Source organism: Hemitrygon akajei, chromosome 4 (assembly GCF_048418815.1).
Source record: "Hemitrygon akajei chromosome 4, sHemAka1.3, whole genome shotgun sequence".
Taxonomy (NCBI): domain Eukaryota; kingdom Metazoa; phylum Chordata; class Chondrichthyes; order Myliobatiformes; family Dasyatidae; genus Hemitrygon; species Hemitrygon akajei.
This window is the reverse complement of record NC_133127.1, coordinates 125,344,778-125,366,671: the sequence shown is the minus strand read 5'-3', so window position 1 is coordinate 125,366,671 and position 21,894 is coordinate 125,344,778. Positions and strand designations below refer to the sequence as shown.

The window sequence follows — 21,894 nt, the reverse complement described above, 5'->3', positions numbered from 1 at the left end:
GACAAGGGAAAATCTGCACATGGTAGAAATCCAAGCAACATACACAAAATGCTGGAGGAAGCAGACAACATCTATGGAAAACAGTACAGCTGACATTTCGGGCCGAGACCCTTCAGCAGGACTGGGAAAAAAGGTGAGGAGTAGATTTAAAAGGTGGGAGGAGGGGAGTGAGAAACATAAGGTGACAGATGAAACCTGGAGGGGGAGGGATGAAGTAAAGAGCTGGGAAGTTGATTGGTGAAAGAGATTTGGGGCTGAAGAAGAGGGGGAATCTAATAGGAAAAGACAGAAGGCCATTGAAGAAGGAAAAGGGAGGGAGGAGCACCACAGGAAGCAATGGGCAGGCAAAGAGACAAGTTGAGAGGGGGAAACACGGAATGGGAAATGGTTAAGGGGTGGGGGGGGGGGGTGGTGGCATTACCTGAAGTTTGAAAAATTAATATTCATGCCATCAGGTTGGAGGCTACCCAGACGGAATACAAGGTGTTGTTCCTCCAACCTGAGTGTGGTTGCATTACGACAGTGGAGACGGCCATGAACTGACATGTTGAAATGGAATGGAACTGAAATTAAAATGGATGGCCACTGGAAGATCCTGCTCGGCGAAGTGGTCTCCCAATCTACATCAGGTCTCATTGTTATACAAGAGGCCACACCGGGAGCACTGGACACAGTGTATGACCCCTGCAGACTCACAGGTGAAGTGTCACCTCGCCTTTAAGGACTACTTGGGGCCCTGAACGATAGTGAGGGAGGTGGTGTAGGGGCAGGTGTGGCACTTATTCTGCTTGCAAGGACAAGTGCCAGGACGGAGATCAGTTGGGGGGTGGGGAGGAATTAATTGACAAGGAAGTCACAATGATCCCTGCAGAAAGGGGGGTTGAGGGAAACAGGGAAAGATGTACTTGGTGGTGAGATCCTGCTGCAGGTGGTGAAAGTTCCAGAGAATTATGTACTGGATGCAGAGGCTGGTGGAGGGGGTAAGATGAGGACAAGAGGAACCCTATCCCTGGTAGGGTGGCGGGAGGATGTGAAATGGAAGAGATGCAGTTGAGGGCAGTGTTAATGGTGGAGGAAGGGAAGCCCCCTTCTTTGAAAACGGAGGACATCTCCTTCGTTCTGGAATGAAAAACCTCATTCTGAGAGCACATGGAGGAGTTGAGAGAAGAGGATGGTGTTTTGACAAGTAACAGAGTGGGTAGAGGTATAGTCCAGGTAGCTGTGAGCACCTGTGGGTTTATAATGAACATCATTAAATAAGCTGTCTCCAGAAATAGAGACAAAGAGATTGAGAAAGGGGATGCAGCTGTCAGAAATAGACCAGGTAAATTTGAGGGCAGGGTGGAAATTGTTCATAACTAGTTTAACATGACTGGACACACTGGCTAGAATAGAAATACTAAATAGACAGCCTTCAAAACTCTGGTTTGAGCCCCAAACAACTTTCAGCTCCTGATCCACTGCAAGGTATCAGTACATATTAGCAAATATCAACATCTCTCCCAACTGCACCCATGTTTATCAGTAATTCTGCCTTCATTCCATCATTCCTCTACTTGTACCTTTTTCTCGCCCTGGCTTCCATCAAGTCATCACAAGGCATCCAGTACATCATTCTTGACCTCCTCTTACCACATTCATCTGTTTCAGTGCTATCAACCTCTCCATATTCTCTTCTGCTTTCCTTCTTCACTCATTTCCTATCACCGGGTCAAAAGAAGCTGATATGGTGCTGAAATTTACAAACAGAGGCTGCAATACTGTGGGCATCAACAATGACTCAAGTAGATTTAATCATAATAACCAGATACAGCCACAAACAAAATCACTATTTAGTATTCAAGGAACCAACAGATAATCAAAACAACTGTCTGGTTTATCCATCTTTGTTTCCAATAACTGTGGCAGTGAGGAAGAGGAAGAGGAGATAGAAACCAAAGTACTTGTCCACAGAGGACCACGAACGTAGATCAGCAAAACTCTGGTGTAGACAAGTGGGGTCAAAAGCAAGACCAGATCAGCAACCTACTGGCTACAGAAAGAGATGGGATAAGTGAAAAATGCTGGAAAACAACTAGAAAGTCTGGATGTAAAATCTCAAACAGGTCAAGGAATAAAATAGGCTGTGAAGAACTCCGCATACACAACCAAATTGGACTACATACCATTTGACTGGCGAGGAAAGTGAATGGGTATGCTGAAAAACCATGAGGAGGACATCTCAATACCTCTCCAGAGCAATTTCAATCTGCGCAAAATCAAGTTCAACTCCCCAAAATCAGTGCTGTGATCTTCAATTTATACCCTAATGCTCTATTTTAGATACCTTCTCAGGTAGCCTCTCAACAAAGCTAAGCTTGCTTGTGAGAGGAACAGGGAATCTGAAAAGGCATCTTTAAAATTTTAGAAACCCTTCCACCTGAAATTATAAATATTTTAACCAGCCATAGAATATTATCTATCAAGAGTTTTACATAGTACCTCTTTATTCTTGCTAATTTCTGCAATAGCAGCAGTCCTTTGCTTTTCAAATTCATCGCCACCCACAGTTTTATTTGTACTAGCAACTTGCAGAGTTTTCCTTTTATCAAGATCTCTGCTATCAACTTGATCACGAGACATGCATTTCTGTAAAAAGATACAATGCAAGATTACATCTTAATCAACAGACTACTTACTAATATAAAATTAATACCATCAATTGTTCAAAATAAAACAAATAATGAGTCGATCAGACCCACTTCTGAACGAACGCTTCAAACAGACGACTATTGAAAATGGGATACAAAATGTCACGTTTCCATGTTATCCTCACATAATGACGGGGAGCAGCAATCAAAAGCTTGGGGTCATGTAGTATTTGCAGATGCACTGAAATGCGAGTTATTTATATTTGATCTTTTTATCAGTTAACATTTAGCAACCTACATGAGCAACAAATTTGAGTTTCAAGTACAACTAGAGCATTGTTTCACCTCAAAAAGTCAGACTTTGTAAAGTAGTTGTTAGAAGCAAACAAGTCAAAAGACTATTTGTCACAGGTAACCACCAACTCAACAACCATCTCTAATAAAACAAATTGACCAGAATTTGCTAAACACAAAATTATATATCTGCCGAAATTCATTATGCAGAACAGTTTTACTTACAAGATACTATATAAATGCGAGGACTTCGCTTTCAAAAATGATCAACTGAAAAATAATTTAGTCATACCTGTCCAAATGGGACAAAAGGAGGCGGTCCGCCTTCAGCTCCAATATTACTTCTATTGTATTTTGCTAAACTCTAGGTGGAAAAAAAAGAGATTATTGTTGCTTTACAAATAAATAATGAAAACAAAGTTATAGCTAATTTTCTTTTGACAAATTAAATCCAAAATTTAAGAGGCAAAAAATGGACGACTGAACAGAGAATTAAAATATTTCTAAATATAAAACTGAACGCAAAGTTACAGCTTGTTAACTTGCAGTTTAAAATGCTGAAGCATTGAAAGACTATTTTAATTGATTTGTGTATAAACGGCAAGAGAGAATGCTTTTACATTTTAGTGTGATAAACTACTGACAGTTGCAATTAACTCCTTCAGCTTAATGTTGAGAAAGACAAGATCCATGTGAGAATCATGGCACAAACTAGGATCCAGTAGATTTTTACTCAAATGTTACTTTGTTAATTCTTCAGCAAATAAAACGTGACTGTTCTAAATAAAAGTGCAACACTTATTCTACAACAGCTACAGTTTTATTGGCATGTATTACTTTCAATTTACCAGTTGATAAATTATTCCTCAGAGGAAAAAAAATGACAAAACTGAACAACTTAAATCTTCATTGACAATGTACAATTTCATTAAATTATTGGTCCCATTTTTAACTTTTTTTTTGGCACAGAAACTAAGAATTGTTGAAAGTAGAAACGTTAATGTTACTTCACCCTTTGCAGTTTCCATTTTTCAATCAGCTGATCGACGTCACCACCAAGTACAAGAACGTTCGTGTCGTGCAACAACAGAAATCCATTTCTCATTTTAATAGTTCCAAATAGTCTTACTTTTGTTCCAGGTGGGGTATTGAGGCTACCAGGAAACAATTTAGCAATAATATTAGACAAGAAATCAGATTTGGTTTTAAAATTTTAACTAGCATTTCAATAATTGGCTCCATAATGTTAACATATTAATAGCAGGAAAGTGCTTTTTATTATGTCATCATTAGCAGTGTTTCTTACTTCCATTTTTACTAGTTTGCACGTAATCTTAAGCATATAATTAGAAGTATTGCAATATATGCAGTGCCAGTGAGTAATAGAAACAAATTTAAAATCAATGTGGGCATACTACAATGCAGTCAATACAAACAACATATATTGACAAAACATCACGATAGTAACAAAAGATAAAATGAATGTCTTTCCTAAAAGAAAGGTGTACAGCGAAATTTCAAGAAAATGTACCTATCCCAATTAGAACAACCAAGAACAAATAGTAAGGGGATTTTCACAGTACAACTCCATCACTAATGACATCTAATAGTTGGCAGCCATCATGCAATACTCTGCTTTCTCAACACTTCAGACTCTGAGAAACTACTTGTATCAGCAGCAGCAATCCAACAATTAAAATTGTAAAGAACTTAACCCATAAGCTAGCCAGCCAATGCAGCTCACAAAGTGCAAGGATTATACACACTTTTAATCTAGTTATATCTAAAGTTCTCAGAACAATTTTGTAATCTCATGATTCAGAGCTACCACACCACACTTTACTTACAAATTTGGAGATTATCCAAGTTTATTACCCTTCAATGTCAAGTTTTATTCACAAAATGTTTACAATACCCTCTGACAACTCTCATTTTATTCTTGACTGAACTTAGTAATATTGAAAATACATTTCCAACTCCAATTCAGTGACAATCCTGCAATCAGATGGATTAAATAAAATTCAAATTTTAACTACATTAGTTATTTGCACGGAGACAATGAAAACAATCTGAACATGAAGGTGGCAAGATAATTTCTTCTGACAATGAAGTATCACTATCAGTGCCAGCTTACTGTGCGTGTCCTCATGTAATGGAAGAGAAACAAGTCCTCTCTTGCTCTTCATATGGTTAAGAAAAGGAATTTGGATCAAAAGTCATTAGCTGAAACAAACTTTTTCATCCCCTCGAGAGTTGCTGCCTGATCCAATGCACATCACTAGCATTTTCTGTCTTGATGACAAAAAGTCTATTCAATCTATAGCAAATAAAGTGTGCATGTGGGAAAAAAGATTCTAGATGTAATTTGAACTTGCTTTAATCTCCTCCACATGACATTTATGTTTTCCATTTTTTTTTAAACAGTTAAATAGTTATCCCAAATTATCAAATATACCACTAAATGTACATAACCTGAACATTAAGAATACTTGGTTATGTTCACAGAAACAAAAAGCCCAAATGTAATCAGTGCTAAGAGGGTTTGTTATCAAGACGCAGAACTGTCAGCATTCCTACATGATACGATGTGAACCTTCACCCTTATGGCAGCTGTGTGCTATACCACAAATAATCTGTCTGAGGGTTCAGCCCTTCACTGGTGCTCCCGCATCAATGGAAGTCAAAGGAATCTTATCACCATATTGCCTGGTGGGAAGTAAGCGATCCAGGCAAATTACAGTGGCTGCATGCAAGGGCTAATCTTGGCCAGCGGCACAGCTGTGAGTTGAGATTCATGCAGACTGGCATGGCAAACAGTGCACTGCAGACAAGCAACCACTACTCCATAGTATTGCTAGACACCCAGAATCCAATGGCCTCCATCAGCACCTCATGCTACATGTACCAGAAACTGCTATCTTCTGTTCTGTCTGGGTGGACATCTCTTTCAAGCAGATATTTTGGTACAATAACAAGGTTAAAAGCAGGCATTTTAAGTATTGTAATTTGATTGTAACATCTGCTCTACTTTCCCACTTATGCTGGGGTAATCTTCAACTCCCTTGCTTATCGAGAATCGAACTCCAGTGAAGTAAAATCTGAAAGATCTGAAAGATTTTACTTCCATTGCTCTTCAAAGAAATGTGTTCCAAATGGCCCCTGCAAAAAAAAAAATTCTACTTCTGTCTGAAATAGGTGCCACACTATTTTTAAACACTGACCCCCTACTTCTAAATTCTCCCACAAGAGAAAATATCCTCCCCACATCAACCTTATCAAGACCCAACAGGATTTTACACATTGTAATCAAGTCTATTGCTCTTCTCAATTTCAGTAGATACAGGACAGGCCTGTCCAACCTTTTCTCATAATGTTTGATTGGCAGTTCCAAATTGCTATTAATGTGCAAGTGAATGTGGTGATTTTTGGAACATGCACTAGAGTTAGAGGAAAATTTAAAACATGAATTAAGGTATGATTACTGTAAAAGGATATTTGAGGGTCTATACTGACTTACTGGACTATTCCCATGCTCTTTCTAATTCACTCATTCTGGGGATATGCATAATAAATTCTCTCGAGCTGCTGCTCATGCATTTACTTCCTTCTTTTAAAAAAAAACACTAGTCCAAATGCAGTCTTTCCATTACACAAAGCACACTACAGATGCTGGGGTCAAAGCAACACGTACAACAAGCTGGAGGAACTCAGTAAGTCAGGCAGCATCCGTGGAAACAAACAGTCAACATTTCAGGCCGAGACACTTCGTCAGGGTCTCAGCCCGAAACGCTGACTGTTCGTTTCCACGGATGCTGCCCGACCTGCTGAGTTCCTCCAGCTTGTTGTATGTGTTGCAGTCTTTCCATTGCTCTGTGTAATAGAAGCATTATAGCCACCTCCCTCCCCTCAACCCCGCCCAACTCAATTCCTTAAATAGTAATATTTTATTGCCTCTCCCAAATTAACTTGTATATGGCCTTCTCCAAATCTAGTGTCATCTCTAATCCATCAAAGTCAAATAGCACAGAAACAAGCCCTTCATCCAACCACATGCTTACCAGCAAGTACCTTTCTATACTAATTCATAACAGCATCTGATCCATAGTGTTGTATACCTTGGCACATAGTTATTTGAATTCTTAAATATTGCAAGCCTCTGCCTCACCATCTTTCAGTTTGTGTTCCAGATTCCAATCATGCACATGATTCCCTCTAAAGCTCTAATATCCAGTTTTAACCAAAACAGAGATACCAAGCTCAAGCCCTCAAATTACTCATCTAAAATACCTGACAACAACCATTTATTCAGTCAATTGCTAACTTAAAAAGCAGGTCAACTTTGACCATAATGAGGAACGAATGCTTGATGATCGACAGAGACTCAGTGGGCTGAATCGCCTGTTCCATGGTGTTTTCAACTCAATAAATAGATATTATATAAAGTACTTACCTTATTTTTGATAGATTACTGAACTCTATGCCTATGCAATTGACATGTCCATCTGTCAACTGTATACGCAACATTCTTGGTGCAGCTTGAGACTCCTCATGATCTTTTGGCGCAGAGATATTCCGGATCTTTTGGATTTGTAAGACACATGGGCCTTCAAGCTAATTGTTATAAAAGAATTAGGATTAAAATTAGAGAACAGAAATTTGAACACAGAAGCTTTTTACTTTCTAAACTAGAAATACTAACTTGAATAGCAGCTTAAACATTCTACATTACACACTGGCACTGATAACTCAAGGCCAAGAGAAAAACAAATACAAAACATTTCTTAGAAAACAAAGAGAAAACCTTCAACAAATTGTTATTCAACAGGATAATTAAATAATATTGAAGCACAAAATATTGTGGTGGAAATTGGAGAAGTGCCGCTGGTTGTTACAGGAAATGATGTTGGGGACCAAGTTCACAATTTCTACCCATGATTTGGAAAAGAGAAGAGTAAAACATACTCAAGATTACTGATCATTCAAAGTTGTGTAGTAATGTCGATTGTTCTGAAGATGCAGACGTTTCATGGGAACATGGTCAATTAAGAAAATGGGCAAGAATGCGTCAGATTTGATGTAATGCAGAAAAATGCAAGACTGCCCATTAGGATGAAAAAAAAATCAGTAGTTCCTTACCGTCCCCCCAACAAAATGACTAAAATTGAAAGAGGCTTAGGTATCTCATTCACAACATACTGAAAGTCAATTTTGCAGGTACAGTAAGCAGAATGTAAACAACAGTGAGTAGAGGTATCATGTTCCAATTACTGAGGTGTCTGGTGGAATTTTGCCTACAGGTCTGAACTCCAAAACTACAGAATATATTTTTGGTCAAAGGACTACAGCAAAATTCACAAGATTGATTTCTGGAATAGCAACTATTTGCTTTAAGCACAAGTAGACCCTGTTCCCTACTCCCTTCAATTCTGAAGAACAAGTGATAATTTCAAATGAAACTTGCAACACACACAAAATGGAGGAACTCAGCAGGGCAGACAGCATTTATGGAAAAGAGTACAGTCGACGTTTTGGGCTGAGACCCTTCAGCAGGACTAGAGAACAAAAGATGAGTGGAAAAAAATTTAAAAGTCACCTTTTAAATCTACTCATTTTTTTGGGAGCCTTACATGCCTTAATCTCCTAAGTGTAGATGCCACTGTGCCTTCTTGACTAATGAAGAGCTGAGAGTCCAGGTTAGAGCATCCGTTTTGTGCACACCAAAGAACTTTGTGCTCTTCACTCTCTCCACGGCCCAGCCACTGATGGGCAATAGAGTGCTCAACCTGCACCTTCCTGAAGTCCAAAATCATCCATTTTGTCTTGCTCACGTTGAGACTCAAGTTGCTTTCACATTACTTGACTAGCATTTCTACCTCCTCTCAGTATGCCAACTCATCATCGTTGCTGATGAAGCCAACCACTGTTGTATCATCAACGAACCTGAAGCAGTTTGAGATAGATTTGGCAATGCAATTGTGAGACAGCAGTGGGCTGAGCACACAGCCGTACAGTGCACCAGTGCTCAGCGTGATAGAGCTTCTGAAGTTGCTGCCAACAGGAACGGACTGATCCCGTTAGAGAGGGGTGTTGAGAGCCAACAAGGACTGAGGTACTCCATTTGTCCAAAGCATTCTGTTCAGACAGCTCCAGTACAAACAACAGCTGAAGAGTATTACTTCTATTTCTGGTATACTGATCTTACTACCCTTCTCACGGCCATCCAGATTTATAGATCATTCCACTGATGAGCACATTGCAAAGTTCACAAGTTGTTTCTGGCAAAAACCGGAACTGTCCATGGGTCTACCGTGGAGCAGTGCACAGACAAGAGGTATTGTCTGTCATGGTTGTGGTCAATCAAACTGAGAAAGCTGCACAACACAAAGTGCAGAAAGACTGTCATACTCTAGTGACAAATCCTTCTGCTGGCTATTCATAGGAACTTTAAAAAAAAATCAGAATAGATTCACTACCTTTCAAATCTGCTGGAGTGCCCCAAAAATCTGCATCCTGTAAGATAACTAATGCATCCATAGTACTTGGAGCTAATTCTTCAGAGGTTTGGCATACATGCACAAGAGATAGCGATGTCTTAACTTTTAACCCTTGAAATTCTTCAGTTCCTTCTTTTCAGCTTCAGTCTGTCGACTGATGATTAAAATGGCATTTCATAAAGATAATTCACATCTACCAAATAAACAATCTGCTTGCCAAAAATTTTTAAAATCACAAATTCACAGAATATAACAGTTAAGCCATGTACAATTTCGCATCATCAATGTGTATATTCAATATTTTTCAGTGAAAAACAAATATTCTACAATTTGAATGATTATTAAAATTTTCTGTTTAAAAACTGCACTGGCGTACAGAACAGTATCATTTATTCCAAGAAGCCAGGATAAATGAAGTTTTTTTTTTAAATTGTGAATTTCACAGCATAAAAATATCTAGAAAACATTAAAGGACAAGTGCAAACACGAGGAAATCTGCAGATGCTGGAAATTCAAACAACACACAAGTGTTGTGATACAATGTTATTCACGCTGAACTAAAAATGAAATTTACTGGTCTCCACCTTTTAAAACTTTACACGTTTATTTCCTAACTTTCATTTATTATATCGCCACAGATGTTACTATAACTCTGCTGAATATGTTTCAGCATTTTGTTTTTACTTCACATTTCCATATTTGCAATATTTTTGATTTTCCATTAATGCAGTGTTTTCAGTTCATTAAAACTATTAAAAGAAATATTTTGTATTTCCTCAATATAGCTGACCATTTCAAGTGCATTATAAAACCAAAAGGAATGAAGAATGATGAAAAGAGATATACTTTTAATCATACATTAATGGAAACCTACTTTACTGAACTGAAGACAAAAGAACAAGCTGCCTGCTATTACAATAAGAAACATTAAAAGCAGGGAGATAATAGAAAAATGGTTCTAAAATACATAAATATGAAGCTAAGCAGACAATACAATGGATCAGATTCAACCATAGCTGCAGCTGATGGAAAAATTCAACTTGTTCACACACACAAAATCGTGGAGGAATGGTAGTATCTCTAAAAATAAATAAAGTCAGTGTTTTAGGCTGAGACCCTTCACAAGGACTGGAAAGGAAGGGGGAAGAAGCTAGAATAAAGGTGGTGGTTGGGGGGGGGGGGGAGAGAGGTGACTGATTGAAGCCAGGTGAGGGGTGGGGTGGGCAGAATGAAGCAAGAAGCTGGAAGGAGACAAGTGCAAGAGGCAAAAGTCTGGAGAGAGAATCCGATGAGAGAGGAAAGTGGATCATGGCAGAAAGGAGCAGGGGAGTGGCACCAGGGGGAGGTGAAAAGGGGTGAGAGACCAAAGTAACAAAATGAAAAGGAAAGACAGAGAAGGGGAAAGAAATACCAGAAGTTGGAAAGATCGATGTTCATGCCATCAGGTTGGAATCCACCTGGAAGGGATATGAGGTGTTGTCCTCAAATCTGAGTGGCCTCATTGTGACAGAAGAGGAGCCCCCAGATCAACATGTCAGATTTGAGATAGGAATTGAAATGGTTGGCCACTGGGAAATTCAGCTTTTTGCAGATGGAGCCAAGGTGCTCGACAAAGCGGTTCCCCAATCTACACTGGTTTTCACCAAAGCAGAGACTGCTGCATCAGGAGTACCAAATACATTAGACAACCATAGCAGATTGGCAGGGTAAGTGTTAACTTACCTGGAAGGACTGTTAGGGGCCTTGAATGGAGGTGAAGGAGGGGGTGAATGGGCAGGTGTAGCACTTCTGCCACTAGAGGGATAAGTGCCAGGAGGGAGATTAGTGAGGAGGGACGGGTGGACAAGAGAATCACGGAGGGAACAATCCCTGCGGAAATCAGGGGAAGGGGGAGTAAAGATGTGTTTGGTGGGAAAGTCCTGTTGAAGATGGCAGATGTTGTGGAGAATGATGTGTTGAATGTGGAGGCTCATGGGGTGATAGGCAAAGACAACAGAAACTATCCCTGTTAAGGCAGCAGGAAGATGGGGTGAATTTGTACATCTGGGCATTTTGTGTGTTGCCCTGGATTTCCAGCATCTACAAGATCTCATGTTAAAATTTCCCATATTATTGTATGGAATTACACCCTTCCTAATTTCTCCTGCTTATGTACATTTCAGCTTTCACTCTCAAACACAGTGCATGTCGACAGGCATTATGCAACCAACATTTAATGGAGAATATTCTGTTCAAATAACTAACTAGCATTAAGTGATGTCCAATTAATCAAATAGTGTAGAGGAGGAAAGCATTCCATTCAGAATTCAACGTTCTACAATTGAATTTCACTCTTACTCCTAAAAAAACAAAATAACACAAGTAATACTACAGTGGTTAAACAGCAAAATCAGTTTAAAACATAAATACTGGAAATTCATTTCTTTAAACAGGATGCTGCAATAACCATTAACGATATTTAATAAAATCAAACAAATGCAATTCAATCCACATGTTGCTTCCCATTAAATTTACCATTATATCAACATGGGCACTCTGGCCTGTTTGACTTAAATTACACAAACTTGCTGCACTTCCATCCATTTAAGGTTTCTTCCCCCTCACAGATGTCAGTTATGCCCACTCCCCACCATTCACAATTCTACTTCCACCATCATTTAACTGTCCATCAGAAAAAGCAATCTCTCCCACTCTAATTACCCCACATGAGAACACATTATCCTTTCCGCTCCAGATGCTACTGTCACAATGCTCTCAGTCTAATCAGCTTTTATAAACAAAGTTCTCCCAATGCCCAAAACTACACTGAGCTCTGTCAGCAATATGGACTGCCCTAAAAAAACTTCCCTTATGAATGTGTCCCAGCAAAACCAAAGAAAATCAGTCTCAACACAAAGAGAACACACCACACAATCAGACAGCTGGAACACTCTCAAATAATGCTAAGGACCAAGTGCTAGTAAATATGACAAGTACAGATGGGTGCTTGTCATAACTGATGGGGTGGGCCAAAGAACACGTTTCCCATGCTATATTACGAATTACTGGTGTGTAGTTATATTTACATACACAACTGCATTCTTTGAAAATTTGTACACAAGACTGAAAGCCTCATTTACCTGTCTGAATCTCAGTGCATGATTTAAACACAGAAACATACAAAATAGGTACAGGAGTAGGCCCTTCGGCCCTTCGAGCCTGCACCGCCATTCAGTGTGTTCATAGCTGATCATCCAACTCAGAACACCGTACCTGCCTTCTCTCCATACCCCCGATCCCTTTAGCCACAAGTTAGCCATATCTAACTCCCTCTTAAATATAGCCAATGAACTGGCCTCAACTGTTTCCTGTGGCAGAGAATTCCACAGATTCACCACTCTCTGTGTGAATAAGTTTCTCCTCATCTCAGTCCTAAAAGGCTTCCCCTTTATCCTTAAACTATGACCCCTCGTTCTGGACTTCCCCAACATTGGGAACAATCTTCCTGCATCTAGCCTGTCCAATCCCTTCAGAATTTTATATGTTTCTAAAGGGATCAGACAGGCTAGTTGCAGGAAGATTGCTTTAATTTGTTTCATTTGCTTTAAATGTAACAATAAATGGCCTAGTTTGATTTTGCATTACTTTCCTCCACGTTCACGGCCATGAGGGAGAAGGATGTAATCTACAAATGCATTATCGAGTCTAATGCTGAATAGCTTTGTTTCAAACATAAGCTGAATGAGGCTTGAATTCAAACAAAAACATACCAAACTTGCAAAACATTCCAACCTGTGTACTACAATCTTGGTGTACTGCAAGACTTTGAAATGGGATATTCACAGTTGATAGCACTTTGTCTGGTTCAGTGCGCACACAAACTGCATACTTTAGCACCCTCTGGTGGTAAGATCACAAGTTTTATACTGTACAAAATAAAAACACAAAATGCTGGCAGAACTCAGCAGGCCAGACAGCATCTATGGGAGGAGGTAGTACCTCCTCCCATAGATGCTGTCTGGCCTGCTGAGTTCTGCCAGCATTTTGTGTTTTTATTTATTTCCAGCATCTGCAGATTCACTCGTGTTGCCTTTTATACTGTACAAGTTTCTTTCATCATAAAAGCTGCTTTCCCTACTGATAGAAGAGTACTGGGATATAGATTTTAAATAAATACTTGCTCTAAATTGCTATACCTTCCAATTCTGAAGTGTGGTCAGATGACTGAATATGACTGCAATTTTCTTGAAAAAAAATATGGGAACCAATAAACAAAAGTTTTGAAGAGTGCTTTATTTCAAAGGAAAAAATGATGAGACAAAACATTAACAAAGCTCATGTACATTGCTGTTTAAAAGTAAACCACATTAAACCAGGCCTCTAAATCTCAGGAGCCTAAATTCTTTTCCAACTCTGCTCTCATTGCGTTCAGTTACTCTCAAATATATACGCGCATATACAAAAGCAAAATCAAGTAAGTTTTTGTTTTACTGACAAGATTTAATTCAATTGCACTGTAATGCTACAACTGCCACAATGCATGATAAATTAAATGCAAAGACCTTGGCAAAAGCAATGAGCATTCAGATAAATGGATGTGAGCAGAATTTCACCATGAGTTCAGTTTGTCCACGTTTCTCCATACGTCACTTAACCAGCTCACTTTCACCTTCAAAGATCACACAGAGCTAGTACTCATACAACTGTGCACATATTACAAATGGATCTAGAAGCTTTAAATAAAAAAGCTTACAGCGAGAAAGCATTAACACTTTTTATTCCAACTGAAACCCATTAAAGGGTAAACCAATCTCATTTGTGACAACTTCAAACGATGATGATTCTGCAACAGCACCTACCGCTTTCAGCAGTCATAAGTTGCTGCTCATCTCAACACCAAAGGAAAGAGGAGGTTGAAAGATATTGGTGTTCAAAGGAACTTGTGTCCTTTGAACAAATCACGGAAATTAAATGAGCACTCGGCAGAGGAAATATTTGAATAACAGAAATGTATTGCTCCTACTGCATACAGCTCTCTATAATCCTGTATATAGGACTGGTCTCCCTATCTAAAGGATACTCTTAAGTGCAGGAGTGTAGAGAAGTTTACCCATCTGATTCCTGGCATGGTGGGTTCATAATGTGGAGAGTCAGAGCAAACAGCAATCATATTCAGAGTTAAGGAGGTAATTTCACTGAAAAGATACACAGCTGATATTTCTGAGCTAGGCTGTCTAAAACCAGAGATCACTGTCTAGAAAAGGTTGAAAACAAATATCTTCATGCAGAAAAATGAATAAAGGGAATTCCCTGGATTCAAGATGGCTGTGCAAGCTCAATAACCAAACCTAATCAAGTTGGCCCTCCAAGAGATCCACACCCTTGCCGCAGTTTGGAGGATTGCATGCCTCAACGACCCAGATAGCTATGCTGGCTAAATTCAGGGTATTATGCTTTGACCTGATGAGCATGGGTAACCCTACAAAGCGCCAAAGGGTGGAGGCCAGACGAAGTGGTCACCAGTCCTCCAGGTTCTGGGGTTCAGCTCAGGACTAACAACTGACTGGTCAAACAAAATTGTTACAGAAACAGCAACAAAGAATCCTTTTACATCTGAGCAGCTCAGGACAGACAGATGGAGAACTTTTATTGCTGCCCTAAACACCAGCTGGTGTAATGAGCAGCAAGTTAGAGATCTGTGGATCGTTGGACATATTGGGAATCAAGGGACAGAAGGTTAATAAGAACATAAGAAATAAAAACAGGAGAAAGCTATCTGGCTCTGCAAGTCTGGTCTGCCATTCAACAACATCATGGCTGATCTGGCCATGGACTCAGCACCTAACCCTTAATTACCCTGTTATACAAAAATCTAACTAACTGTGCCTTAAATATATTTAACTGAGGTAACCTCTACTGCCTCACTGAGCAGACAATTCCATAGATTTGCTACACTCTGGGCAGAGGCTTCTCCACATCACCATCTTAAATCTATTCCCCCGAATCATGAGTCTACGTACCTGACCTTCAGACTTATTTAACTGTGGAATCAACTTTCCAACTTACCTATCCCTACTAGGACCACTATTTTGCGCATCACTATCTTTTTAATGATCCTCACCTCCCATCTCAACCATAACCTCTCTTTGGCATACCAGACATGTCCTCCACTGCAAAGAGGACACAAAATAGTAGCTTGAGGCCCCAGCCATTTCCACACTACCCAATATTAATCTTCACTTTGTTTTCCAAGGCACCCAAGTTCACATTAGCCATCTTTTTCCATTTTATATCATTATAAAAACTTTGCTCATGCAAATGTAGGAAAATTAAAGAAGAAAAGTTATTCTTACTGAATGGCAAAGGAAGCAAAAGAGGTCAAATTGTTTATTTGTGCTTTTGTTTTGCTCTGATACTTGAACGTCCAAATATAACAGGTTTAAAAATATCTTTGTTTTCACAAAGGCAGAAACAATTAAAACTCATCTTAGACCATGAGTTTATTTGCAACTATAAAAAACAATTAGAGCTATAACTTGCTAAATTCCAAGAAAACCTTTGGTACTGACTTATGCAATGGTTAAAATGGTAGGCATTGAGCGACATAGCAGCTTTTCTTTTTATGTAATCCAGAACTATGTCTATTTAACTCTTCAATAATCTTCAGTCAATTTGTACAATATAATGTGCTGGAGGCTACATTATTTTTACATGAACAATTTAAGCCACCGACACCCCATTCAATATTAAGACGTATAATCAATTACCAAAAAGTCAGAAGTAACCAAACATCTTGACATTTGTTGGAAAAGTTACCAGAGTGACCACTGCAGAGATATCAAGGTAACAGTTCACAAAGGGTAACATTTTGCAACAAATAACTCAAGTTTCCCATAAAGATGAGACAAGCCACACACTGATAAACCAACTAATTAAATATTTTGCTCTAAATCTTACCTGTTCCATTCGTCCACTATTGATTTCATTTGGAAGAAACTTTTTCCCAATCGTTCTTAGATCACTCTGAGGACAAATATGAAAAGAAGTTCAAACCACTACATAGAAACGATTGGTACTTTTGAATGTATGTAACACTGAATAATATAGCACAACATGTCCTACCAAGTATAGTGGATTCTGGTTAACTGGGCCATCGGTTAATCTCGGCAGCCATTTATTTGGGACAAATTTTAAAGAACAAAAGCTAAGTTGAGAAAATAGCCAGGATTCCCTTCAATTACTTGGGACACTAGCTTAATTGAGACAGGGGTCTGTTGCTGAACATTTTCGAACTGGAATCAATTGCGTGCACTTGTGCAGCTGTTAGGCACTGCACTGTGCTTAGGGCGGTCAGTTTTTAAATTGTCAGTTGCGTGTGTTTATGTTCAAAAACCAGTCATAATAAATGTAGTTAGTTAGCGAGAAATAAGCAGAAAGACAATTCAGAACGGTTTTGCTCACTTCAGGCTTGGATATACCAGAAATGGCTAGGAGCGAAAATGAAATCATTTCACTACCTTAATAAGTTCGGAATTACAAAAGTATCGACAATCATCTTAAATGTTACAGGCAATTGTCCAAAGCATTGTTTGAAGGCAGTCCATTATCTGCACAAATTTTGTTCATTACCAGTCTAAAAAAAAAACAGACAAATTCCTCCACTGATAACTACTAGGAACTAACAGTTTTATAGAACTGTAAAGGTATTGGTAGTGTTCTATTTTGTTCAGTATTTCATTTAAATACATTTTTTACTCAATTAAGCAGTAGTTCCTTTTTTCTACCTATTTTTTCAGTAGTTCCTTTTTTCTAACTATTTCCATGAAACTTCAGCTATTGTGCCAGCCGCTTTATTGAGCCTAAATGTACTGGTCCTGATCAACTGAAATTCACTGTTTTCAAAAGAGGTTCCTGAAGTTAATTAAGATTGTTAAATGCAGGTATTCCAATCTTCTGATAAGTTTTCATTTTTTTTTTAAATATTAAGGTATTTGCAAGTGTGAAGATGTGGCAGAAATAGAAGTGAAAGAAGGGAATTGCTTTTGAACAAGTAACGAGTTGGGAAGAGCAATAGTCAAGTTAACTGAGAGTAATCTGTTGTCAGGATGGGGCTTTCCATTGAACATCTGAGATGTCCTCTTTTTTTCGCCAAAGAACAGGGGTTTCTCTTCCATCACCATCGATGCTGCACTCACCCACATCTCCTCCATTTTCCACACAATTTCATTTAACCCATCCGCCCACTATCACAAGGATAAGACCATAAGACACAGGAAGAGAAAAAGGCCATTCAGCCCAGAGTCTATTCCACCATTACATCATAGCTGATTTTTAATCCCTTCCATCCACCGTCTACCTTCTGCCCATAACCGTTCACACACTTACTGATGAAGAACCAATCAACATCCTCTTAAATATAGCCAATAACCTAACCTCCATAGTACACCAGACTTTGCCTAAAGAAATTTCTCCTCATCTCTGTTTTCAAGGAACCTTTTCATTTCTGGGATCATTCTCATGAACCTACTCTGGACCCTCTACAATATCAGCACATCCTTTCTTAGATAAGGGGCACAAAACAGTTCACAATACTCCAAGTGTTGTCTGAACAGTGCCTTATAAAGCCTCAGCATTACAACCTTTCTTTTATGTTTTAGTCCTCTTGAAATGAAATGACTTTAGGGAAAAATAGATCACATTAACTTTAAATGGTGAAAGATTACAGCATGCTGTTGTGCAGAGGGATTTGGAGTGCTTGTGGATAAATCACAAAAAGTTGGTTTGCAGTTATAACAGATTATCAAGGCAGCAAATGAAATTTTAGCTTTCAGTGCTAGAGGGATTGAATTTAAGAGTGGAGCATTATCCTGCAGACAGATTGGGTACTGGTGAAGATGCACCTGCATGCAGTTCTGGTCTCCTTACTTGAAAAAATATATATTGGCTTTGGACACAATACTGAGGAGATTTACCAAGTTGATTCCGGAGATGAAGGGGGTTGGCCTCCAAGGAGAGATCAAGTCACCTGGGACTAAATTCACAAGAATTAAGAAGAATGAGGGAGGAATTCAAAGAAACATGAAATAGATAATATAGAATGTGAGTACAACTAAAACTAGGGGACACTGCTTCAAGATTTGGGGGTATAGATCTAGGATGGAGATAAGAAACTACCTTTTCCATACAGTAGTGAGTGTGAAATTCTCTGCCCAGGAAAGCAGTAGAGGATACTTCACTAAATATAGTTAAGACACAGATTTTTGCATCACAGGGGAATTATGGGGAAAAGGCAGGTAGGTGGTACTGAGCCTACAGCCAGATCACTCATGATCTTATTAAATGGACAGAGCACGCTCAAGGAGCCAGATGATTTACTCATGTAAATACAGTAAATGAAACTCATCAAGACTACAGATGCTGGGAATCAGAAATAAAAATAAAATGCTGAAAACACTCAGCAGGCCAGGCAGCATCTGTGGAAAGAGAATTAACAATTCAGGTCTGGGGTTCTGCTCTTGAAAAGCTACAGAAAATAACTGCAGAGAGAATGGACAAAGAATCTAGACACCATGGATGAGGAATCTGGTTGAAATAGGGAGGAATGGAAGGGGAACACTGTAGTCACAGGGATTCAATCACAGGGGGAAGTTGGGTACAGTCAACATTCTCTGAAGGCATTTGGGGTCTGCTTAAAGGATATCTGGATATGTCAGAAAAGGTATTTGCCTTGGAAGGAACTGGGAAAATAATGAAAATTTAGCTGCCGGGGAACACATAGTGGTAAGATATTGGAGACAGAATTTCTGCTGTGTATGAAGAGATGTCAGGTCATAGATCTCTCAGTGGGTGAGCATCTGGGGGACAGTGACCACCGCTCCCTGGCCTTTAGCATTATCATGGAAAAGGATACAGTCAGAGAGGACAGGAAAATTTTTAATTGGGGAAGGGCAAATTATGAGGCTATAAGACTAGAACTTGCGGCTGTGAATTGGGATGATGCTTTTGTAGGGACATGTACAATGGACATGTGTTTGGTGTTTAGGGATCTCTTGCAGGATGTTAGGGATAAATTTGTTCAGGTGAGGAAGATAAAGAATGGGTAGGGTGAAGGAACAATGGGTGACAAGTGAGGTGGGAAATCTAGTCAGGTGGAAGAAGGCAGCATACATGTTTAGGAAGCAAGGATCAGATGAGGAATATAGGGTAGCAAGAAAGGAGCTTAAGAAGGGGCTGAGGAGAGCAAGAAGGAAGCATGAGAAGGCCTTGGCAAGTAGGGTAAAGGAAAACCCCAAGGTATTCTTCAATTATGTGAAGAACAAAAGGATGACAGGAGTGAAAGTAGGACCAATTAGAGATAAAGATGGGAAGATGTGCCTGGAGTTTGTGGAAGTGAGCGATGCCCTCAATGAATACTTCTCTTCAGTATTCACCAATCAGAGGGAACTTGATGACAGTGATGACAACATGAGTGAGGTCGAAGTTCTGGAGCATGTTAATATTAAGGGAAAGGAAGTGTTGGAGTTGTTAAAATACATTAGGACGGATAAGTCCCCAGGGTCTGATGGAATATTCCCCAGGCTGCTCCACGAGGCAAGGGAAGAGATTGCTGAACCTCTGGCTAGGATCTTTATGTCCTCGTTGTCCATGGGAATGGTACCGGAAAATTAGAGGGAGGCGAATATTGTCCGCTTGTTCAAAAATGGTAGTAGGGATAGTCCGGGTAATTATAGACCAGTGAGCCTTACGTCTGTGGTGGGAAAGCTGCTGGAAAAGATTTTTAGAGATAGGATCTATGGGCATTTAGAGAATCATGGTCTGATCAGGGACAGGGCATGGCTTTGTGAAGGGCAGATCGTGTCTAACAAGCCTGTTAGAGATCTTTGAGGAGGTTGACCAGGCATATAGATGAGGGCAGTGCAGTGGATGTGATCTATATGGATTTTAGTAAGGCATTTGACAAGGTTCCACACGGTAGGCTTATTCAGAAAGTCAGAAGGCATGGGATCCTGGGATGTTTGGCTGCAAAAAGCAGAGGGTCGTGGTGGAGGGAGTACATTCGGATTGGAGGGTTGTGACTAGTGGTGTCCCACAAGGATCTGTTCTGGGACCCCTACTTTGCGTGACTTTTATTAACGACCTGGATGTGGGGTAGAAGAGTGGGTTGGCAAATTTGCAGACAACACAAGGGTTGGTGGTGTTGTGGATCGTGTTGAGGATTGTCAAAGATTGCAGAGAGACATTGATAGGATGCAGAAGTGGGCTGAGAAGTGGCAGATGGAGTTCAACCCGGAGAAGTGTGAAGTGGTACACTTTGGAAGGACAAACTCCAAGGCAGAGTACAAAGTAAATGGCAGGATACTTGGTAGTGTGGAGGAGCAGAGTGATCTGGGGGTACATGTCCACAGATCCCTGAAAGTTGCCTCACAGGTAGATAGGGTAGTTAAGCAAGTTTATGGAGAGTTAGCTTTCATAAGTCGAGGGATAGAGTTTAAGAGTCACGGGGTAATGATACAGCTCTATAAACTCTGGTTAGGCCACACTTGGAGTGCTGTGTCCAGTTCTGGTCACCTCACTATAGGAAGAATGTGGAAGCATTGGAAAGGGTACAGAGGAGATTTACCAGGATGCTGCCTGGTTTTGAGTGTATGCATTATGATCAGAGATTAAGGGAGCTGGGGCTTTACTCTCTGGAGAGAAGAAGGATGAGGGGAGATATGACAGAGGTATACAAAATATTAATAGGAATAGAGTGGACAGCCAGCACCTCTTCCCCAAGGCACCACTGCTCAATACAAGAGGAACATGGCTTTAAGGTAAGGGGTGAGAAGTTCAAGGGGGATATTAGAGGAAGGTTTTTTACTCAGGCTATGTGCACACTAGACCGGATAATTTTGAAAACGACAGTTTCGCGTAAAAACGATAGGCGTCCACAAGAAGCATTTTTTAAAACATCTCTCTCCACATTAAAACGGATATTTTGGCGAATCTCCTCCTACTGCACATGCACAGGACACATCTACCGAAAACAAATGACATGTTTGGTGTCGAATCTCGCCGTGAAAGACTGGGTGTGATTTTGCTCAGTTACAGACTAGAAAAACTTGTGACGGACAGCTGCTGGCTCTCGTGCAAGAGGACTTAAAACTAAAAAAAAACAAATACTGGAGCGTATGGAGGAAACGACAGGGAGTTCACGGATAGTTTGACCCGGCTGACGGTTGCATTAATAAAGCCCCTTGTTAAATGTATGAAACATGTCTGCATCAGTATTATCTAGTATTTCCATACAATGTTACACTAGGCTGTTACACATCTATTGTCAGAGAAGTACTTGCATAAATAGGTAAACCACCTTCATACGAGCAAGGACAGAAAACAGGGCAAAGTGAGTATACTTATTTATTCAGTAAGCTATGGGTCAAAGTATTTGGTGAGTACATTTCTAGCTCCTCTGGCTTCAGTCTCGTTGCCGTCTGTTCTGAAATTGTTAGGTTGCG

General features: G+C 39.7%; 1 protein-coding gene across 5 annotated transcripts in view; it reads right to left on the bottom strand.

Annotated features, from left to right (window-relative positions):
• The window catches only part of tdrd3 (tudor domain containing 3), an 86,460-nt gene that overhangs the window by 42,691 nt on the left and 21,875 nt on the right, over nt 1-21,894 (bottom strand). For all 5 annotated transcript variants that reach the window (XR_012098683.1, XM_073043218.1, XM_073043217.1 and 2 more), the window contains 5 exons: nt 16,355-16,420; nt 7,375-7,535; nt 3,937-4,078; nt 3,217-3,288; nt 2,482-2,628 (listed from right to left, as the gene is read on the bottom strand). Coding sequence is in view for 4 of the 5 variants with exons in the window: in XM_073043218.1 (XP_072899319.1) it covers nt 2,482-2,628; nt 3,217-3,288; nt 3,937-4,078; nt 7,375-7,535; nt 16,355-16,420 (588 nt within the window). In the remaining variant the exon portion in view is untranslated. The remainder of the gene's footprint in view (nt 1-2,481; nt 2,629-3,216; nt 3,289-3,936; nt 4,079-7,374; nt 7,536-16,354; nt 16,421-21,894) is intronic.